At 35.0% G+C, this 8,505-nt stretch overlaps 1 protein-coding gene across 1 annotated transcript; it reads left to right on the top strand.

Moving 5' to 3' along the window:
* Positions 1–4,688: 4,688 nt before the first annotated feature.
* Positions 4,689–6,896, top strand: LOC149231592 (putative L-type lectin-domain containing receptor kinase S.5). The gene is made up of 2 exons (XM_089381688.1): positions 4,689–5,557; positions 5,618–6,896. Exons 1-2 carry the CDS (start codon positions 4,689–4,691, stop codon positions 6,894–6,896), a joined length of 2,148 nt encoding a protein of 715 aa, XP_089237814.1.
* The last annotated feature ends 1,609 nt before the right edge of the window (positions 6,897–8,505 follow it).

Genomic DNA, 8,505 nt, shown 5'->3' with positions numbered 1-8,505 from the left:
CTAAGATAAATATTATAAACACTAAAATAAGCATGCTTGAACATGGTTGATTTTCATATTGAGACAATCCTTATCACAATACGACATTGGAGCATGGTTGACCATGGTTAATTTACATATCGAGACATTCTTTGTCACAATGCAACGTTGGACCATGGTTGATTTTCATATCGGGACAATATTTGTCATAATGCGACGTTCGACCATGGTTGAGCATGATTGCCCATGATTGTCCTTGATTTTCATGTGGAGACATTTTTTGTCACAATGCGACGTTGGACCATGGTTGGTCGTGGTTGACCATGGCTGGCTATGATTGACCATGATTAATCATGATTGATAATATAAACCCAATCGAATCAGAGAAAGTAGGGCACTAATCTACAAAACTTCTATTCACTCAATAATACTTAATTGGAATAGCTAACGATAGGATGTGTAAGTTTATTCAAAAACATTTCTTTGGAAATATTTGTGTAGTTCTCTAACCGAAGAAATGTTTGTGTAGTTCTCTAACGGGGTGTGTTGAACAGAGCAATGAAATTGTGTGTAGAACAGAGGAGCAAAGGGATTAATACTAAAACCCAAAGGGATTATGAACCAAATGGAATAATATTAAACCCAAGGGACAAATATTAAAAACCTAAGGTATATAAACCCTAAGATAAATATTATAAACACATGGTTGACCATGGTTGATTTTCATATTGAGACAATTCTTATCACAATACGACATTAGACCATGGATGATTTACATATCGAGACAATCTTTGTCACAATGTGACGTTAGACCATGGTTGACCATGATTGACTACGGTTGATTTTCATATTAACCATGAATGACCATGGTTGACCATGATTGAACATGGTTGACCATGGACGTTGATGGTTGATGATGGTTGAACATGGTTGATTTTCATTGAGACAATCTTTGTCAAAATGTGACTTTGCACCATGTTTGACTATGGTTGACCATGAATATAAAGCTAAGGGATTTATACTAAATCCTAAGATTAATATTATAAACCCTATGAATACTATTATACCCTAGTAATATAAGCATTTAGTTTAATAAACCCAAGGGATTGATACTAAAAAACCACAGGGTTTAATATTTTAAACCGAACGTATATAAATCATAAAATAAATATTATGAACCCTAAAATAAACATGGTTGACCATCGTAGACCATGGCTTCTTTTCATATTGATACAATCTTTGTCATAATGTGATGTTGGACCATTGTTGACCATGATTTTCCATGTTGATTTTCATATTGAAACAATATTTCTCACTGGTTGACCATGATTGAACATGGCTGATGATGGTTGACAATGGTTGACCATGGTTGATTTTCATATTGAGACAATCTTTGTCACAATGTGACGTTGGACAATGGTTGATCACGGTTGATTTTCAAATTGAGACAATCTTTGTCACAATGCGACATTGGACCATGGTTGACCGTGGATGATAATGTTTGATTTTCATATTGAGACAATCTTTGTCATAATGTGACACTGGACCATAAGATTAGTATTATAAAACATATGGATAATGTTATACCCTAGGAATATGAACCCTTAGATTAATAAGCACAAGGAATTGATATTATAAACCAATGGATTAATGCTAAAAAACCAAGGGATTATAAACCCAACTAAATTAAATATTAAACCCAAGGGATTAATATTATAAACCTAAGGTATATAAACCCTAAGATAAATACTATAAACTCTAAAATAAACATGGTTGACCATGGTTTATTTTCATATTGAGACAATCTTTGTCAGAAGGACACGTTGGACCATGGTTGACCATGATTGATTTTCATATTGAGACAACTTTTGTCACAATGCGGTGTTGGACCATGGTTGAGCATGAATAATTTCATATCGAGACAATCTTTGTCAGAATGTGACGTTGGACTATGGTTGGTTCTCATATTAAGAGAATATTTGTCATAATTTGATGATGGAGCATGGTTAACCATGATTATAAACCCAAGGGATTTATATTAAACCCAACTATTAATATTATAAGCCCTATGAATAATATTATACTTTAGGAAATTGAATCCTTAGATTAATAAACTCAAGGGATTGATATTAAAATCCCAAGGGATTAATACTAAAAAACTAAGGAAATAATATTAAACCCAAAGGATTAATATTATAAACCCTAAAGAAACATGCTTGACCATCGTTTACCATAAGTTATTTTCATATTGAGACAGTCTTTGTCACAATTCGACATTTGACCATGGATGATCATGATTCACCATAATTGACCGTGGTCGACCATGTTAGACCAATGTTGACCATGATTCACCATCATTGATCATGGTTGATTTTCATATAGATAAAATCCTATGATAAACCCTAAGAAAAATATTATAAACGACGGTACCTCCATCGGGGTCAATATAGCGAAGCCTTTCACTAAAAATATATTAGATTATATAATTTATTAGATAATAGTGATAAGAGATTAGAATTCTAAAAAAATATTAATAATAACAAAATGGAAGTGTCTATAGAGGCAGAGGAATTTTTTGGATGGTCAAAAGTGGTAGGAATGCGGGCAAAAAAATTCAAAAATTCTTATACAAGCAGTGTTTGAATCATGTTTTTGATGGTGGAAGTAGATTCAGCACCATCAAAAACCTATGAAAGACCCAAAACTTTGATATTTGACAGCTCTAAATTGGATTTACAAAAATCCCTACTGGATTTTATCAAAATCTTGCCAAAATTTCCACAATTTTCAAAAAAAAAATTCTATTTAAACCATGGACTAATAAAATTAGAAATACTAAAAATTTAAAAAAATACTTATTTTTTTAGTATTTTGAGTTTTTTTTAATATATAAATAATAAATGTCATATCCGTTCATACGTCAATATCCATTAAAACATTGAGCGAAAAATATGCAAAGGTTTAAAATATAAAATAGTAATTGCTTGCGCCCAGATTCTTTTGACTCTCTTCAATTGATCACTTTGGTCAATAAAACGCCTGAAAGGATATAGTAATTTAAATAAAATGTCACCTATAGTTTGCTTTTGACGGTTTGTCTATCCTTTATAATAATTTAAATAAAATGTCCCTCATAGTTTGCTTTTGAGAGTTTGTTTATCCTTTATAATAATTTAAATAAAATGTCGCTCATAGTTTGCTTTTGAGAGTTTGTCTATCCTTTATAATAATTTAAATAAAATGTCACTCATAGTTTGCTTTTGACCGTTTGTCTATCCTTCACCTTACATGAACCTAATTCGTTACGCGCACAACCTCGAGTTATTAGGGAATGCAACAACCCCGGATTTTACGGACATTATCAAATAAATAAATAAACAATTATTTATCTACTCAGTGTGCGTTTTAATAGGGAAAATTAATGGTTTTGAAAGTTATTTTAAAAAATTTAATTGGAGTGGTGGGGTGAATATGAATCACAAAAAACATGTTATATCATTTAAATTATAATTATAAGATATGATTAATTTTTTAAAAAGGTAATTGATTTATTTGTAATATTTATGAAATAGTTGTATTTGATGTAATAGTAATAATTTATTAAAAGTGTTTTTAAAATTTAATATTATGTTAAAAAAATTATTAAATTTTTTTATTATGTTAGAAAAAAATTAATTAATTTTTCATATAGGGTGGGAAAATCTATCATAATTTAATTGTCAAATTAGCAATGAGGACAGCCATCTCTAACCGCTCACTTGTAAATGCAAGCTAACTCATTACCATCATTCAAAGAAAACCATTATGTGATCTATAAAAAAACATGCTTTCACACTTATTAAATATTTATGAATCCTTAACCTATTTCTTTATCTTCAATAAAAACGAGCTCCTCACCAAAGAAAAACAGTTTTAGAGAGGCTTCTTACTTTAAAATTCTGAAAATTATATTCTGAATAACGTAAATATCCTAATTTTTTTTGGGTAGGAATATTGCATTGGTCATTGAGTTAAACAATGTGTGCGTTGTAGCATTGCATTTTCTTGTAAGGTTGCAGACCATTATGGTGTATTAATTCATATCTTTGGCAGGAGATAGGACCGGAGATAATGGTATGTTAAAATTTAATTATTTTAAGCTTTGGCCACATGGTAATTGACTTGTTCTGATTTCAGCACCTTCCCTGAAGGTACCTATGCTTGTCGTCAGATCACATACTGCAGAAGAGACTCTATTTAAAATGAACCATTTCTCTCTTTGAAGAGAGGCAGACAGTAGAAACTCTCTCTCGTTACATAGTTGAGTGCTCCCTCTGTTTCGTTCACTCTGCTTTGTTTCGCAAGAGGCAGACTTACGTCGGTGCCATGAATTGATTGAATTAATTCTGTCACATCAGATAGCAGCTTACGGATTTATTCTTCTTTCCCAGAGGTAATAATTTCCTTTATAGTCTGTAAGTGGATAAATTTTGTTACACATTTCTACACTTTATGAAAGTATTTTGTCTGCCGTTGATGTTTTCATGCATAGTACAAAAGCCTGACAAAAGGAATTATGTCCTTCCTGCTTTGGCATACTTTTTACATTATACTTGTTCAGTCAATACAAAATATCGCTTCGCTGTGTCGATTGCTGTATATTTAATAGCGGATTTGTATCGCCTCCATTTTCTGTGTCATCACTTGTTTTAGTATTTAGTATAATTATCATGGTGTGTGAGAAAGGGGACCTCTGTGCTTTGGTTCTCCTGTTTCATATCCTATCTTTAATCTCCCTTGCACAGTCCAACGGAAGTTATAGTACAGGTTTCTCTTTCCCATCATTCGGCAACGACAACAGAAATCAGTTGATATACATGGGAAATGCTTCCTATAATTCTTCAGCTGCTTACATCGATCTTACCCCATCGCCAAATGGTAGATCTATGGATCAATATTCTCAGTTGGAGAACTGCATTGGAAGAGTTCTCTACCGTCAACCGATCACCATGTGGCCAGCCACATTTACAACCACCTTCACCATGCTCGTCCGCCGCATCAACAGTCCCGCCACGCAGGAGAATCTCAATGGCGATGGTCTGGCCTTCGTCATTGTCCCCAGCGATAAAACCTTTCTCCCAGATAGTATGGGAATACTGCTTGGCTTATTTTCCCAATCAGCTTACGAAAACACAACGAGTCAACTGGCCATTGAATTTGACACCTTCAAGAACATATTCGATCCAGACGACAATCATGTCGGCATAGACGTCAAGAGCATAATATCCGACGTGACCGCCAGTCTGGGAGAACACAGCATCAACATCAAGTCAGGGCGGCCGATAAGGGTTCGAATCCATTATGATGGCTGGAACAAAACCCTGCAAATATACGCTGCCTATGCAGATCGACCAATTACGTACGCAAGCATCCTGAACCGCACAATCGACCTGTCAAGAACCGTTCCGCGATCAGCCTATGTTGGATTCTCCGCGGCAACCGGGGGTTCTTACGAGATTCAACGTATCTTGGACTGGAATTTCAGTTCGACGACGTTGCCCGAGACCTCTCTGAACATAGTCCCTGTCAGCGCGCCGAGGTTGGCCGAAGGATCGATAGTCCCTGTCAGCGCGGCGAGGTTGACCGAAGGATCGACCAGCAGGCGCCTCAAGCTCGGCTTGTTTCTTGGTTCCATCGCCACCGTGAGCGTGTTGTTGGGGTTCTTGGTGTGGTTCGTCCGTAGAACTATGAGAGGGAGAAAAGGTTCCGGGCAGAGCTCACACTGGCGGTCCAGCGTGGATCTAACGATCATGGACAGCGAACTGGCGAATTCACCCTACGGCCCGGACCGGTTCTCTTACAAACGTCTTTCGGTCGCGACAAAAAACTTCAGCGCGTCGGAACTGCTGGGAACCGGTGGCTTTGGGAGCGTTTACAGGGGAACGCTAGCAGGCCGACGTGGGGCTGCGACGAATGTGGCGGTGAAGAGAGTCTCTGCCGGGTCGCGACAGGGTAAACGGGAATTCATGTCGGAGATTAGCACCATAGGTCGACTTCGACACAGGAACCTGGTGCGGCTCCAGGGGTGGTGCCACGAACGTGACGAGCTGCTGCTCGTCTACGACTACATGCCCAACGGGAGCCTCGACAGGTTCATCTTCAGACAACCAGAGGAACAACATCAGAATCAGAATCATCACCCTTTGAATTGGGCGCGGAGGCACCGAATCTTATGCGGGCTGGCTTCGGCGTTGCTGTACCTTCACGAAGAATGGGAGCAGAAAGTCGTCCACCGGGACGTTAAGCCCAGCAATGTTATGCTCGACGGGGACTTCAATGCCCGTCTGGGTGACTTCGGCCTCGCCCGGCTGATTGAACACGATGAGACATCTCCGTCTGTGACCACCAAGCTGGCGGGGACGCCAGGCTATTGGGCGCCAGAGTGTGGCTACACAGGCAAGGCCACTGCAGAGTCCGATGTTTTCAGTTTCGGGGTCGTTGTGTTAGAAGTGGCTACTGGCAGGCGAGTTGTGGAGCGAAAGCCGCCACTGGCAGAGGAGAGTTTGATGGATTTTATATGGAATCTTTATGGGCAGGGAAGAGTTACGGAGGCGTCAGATCCCAGATTGAACGGTTGTTTTGAGGAAGAGCAAATGAAACGAGCATTGGTTTTGGGGCTTGCGTGCTCACATCCGGATCCGCGGCTGCGTCCATCGATCCGACAAGCGCTACAAGTTCTCATGAACCCCAATGAGGAGATGACCGAGCTTCCTTCTTCGAGGCCATTGGCCATCTATGTAGTTTCTCCAACCAGAGCCGGACTTAATTCTCGCCCTGCTTCTCCGTATTCAAACATAGATCGCGCACGGTCACCTAGCAGCTCGGCCGGTAGTGATGTGCCGCCTATTACAACCTCCGCTCTACATTGTGGTAGATAGAGTTAAAACCAATGCACAAAATATCTATGTTGATTTGGGTAGCGCATTCAAATTCATAGGAAAATCTAGGATAATTTAATTGTCAAACTTCCAGGCAACACCATTTCCTTTGGTTGCTATATATGAATGTAGGCTAATATATGTGTTATGTGATGAAAATTACACTATTTAGATTTATTTACTGGTGGTTTATAATGGGTAAGTTTTTACTTTGGCTCCATTTAAATTTTGGGTGATTCCTGTTTAAATTTGGGGTGATTCCTGTTTAGTTAAGTTTCTTTAAGTCTAATGAAGACAATCAGTTTTAGGATATAGTCAAGTTCAGAATTTTAGGGGTTAATATTTTCAAATGAACTAATTTTCTTTGTTTTTTCAAAAAAAGAAAATTTATCAATTTCCAATTTTTGTTTTGATAAGTAAAAATTTTATAGTATAAATTTATTTTATTTCAATACTATATAAAATTATTAGAAATTTGAATATTTTTAATAAATATTTCCAAACATTTTTATAGATTTCATATTAAGGAGTAATAAGATTAACCAAGATTTCTAAATTTTAATATAAATTTCTATTATGTGTGTTTCAAAAAAATATCATTTCTATTTCTATTATATATGTTTCAAAATCTTAAAATACATCCCTCATTTAGTTTCATTATTAAGAAAAATTTTAAGGATGGAAATTTATCTTAAAATTAGGAAACTTCGGCTAATCATACTAATTCTTAATAAGCAAATTTTAAAATGTCTTGGAATACCTTTGTCAATATATTCAAATTTCTAATAATTTTATGTAATCTTTATAAAGTTTGGGCAATATTCAAGGTAAAATAATTGTATATTATAAAAGTATAGGAAATTAACCCACTTGCAAAAAATATATCATTCAGTAGAGGACATTAAAACCTACATAGAAAAATAAGAAGGGTGATTGTTTCATAGTGTTAAAACCCTTTTACGTAGCACTAACATAAGCCATTGTATTTTCAATAATATAATTATTTTTATAATTTATATATATATATATATATATATATATATATATATATATATATATATATAATTAAATAGCATAAGATTTGGAAAAATAGTTATGTATAAAAACACTCTATTTTGATATAAAGATTCTATCATTTACATAAGGTTACACTAACATAGATATATGCATTATATTTTGGATGAAAAATAATATAATAATAATAGGAAATTTCAAAATTCACTTAAGACAAAATTGATATAAATAAAAAAATATATATTTGGAAAGCTAATATATTTGTCTACCTTTAATCTTTTTATACCATCTTCAAATTCAGTAATTAAGTACGTCTATTCATTTTCAAATAAACATATAACTATTTTTCAAAATTGACGTAACCACTAATATGTAATAACCGTTAACATGTAAAAAGAAACCATTAATAAATTATACACTCATCAATACTATAAATCAATAATAAAAATAAAAATAATTTGATTTATTAAAATTATACATACACTATTTTTCATTAAATATAAGGCAAATATCTATTATTTTATTCCATTAGGAGAAGAGATGTTAAATATAAGGCAAATATCTATTATTTTATTCCATTAGGGGAAGAGATGTT

The sequence above is a fragment of the Pinus tabuliformis genome, chromosome J (genome assembly GCF_031772625.1).
Source record: "Pinus tabuliformis cultivar Carrire ecotype Pingquan chromosome J, CPIR1, whole genome shotgun sequence".
Classification (NCBI taxonomy): Eukaryota; Viridiplantae; Streptophyta; class Pinopsida; order Pinales; family Pinaceae; genus Pinus; species Pinus tabuliformis.
The sequence above is the reverse complement of the archived record's forward strand: the minus strand, read 5'-3'. Positions and strand labels throughout refer to the sequence as shown.

Excerpts from the sequence above, each read along its gene's own strand:
- LOC149231592 (XM_089381688.1), top strand. The coding sequence starts at position 4,689 with ATGGTGTGTGAGAAAGGGGACCTCTGTGCTTTGGTTCTCCTGTTTCAT. Across the intron at positions 5,558-5,617 it reads GTCCCTGTCAGCGCGCCGAG|CAGGCGCCTCAAGCTCGGCT; the intron begins GTTGGCCGAAGG and ends AGGATCGACCAG.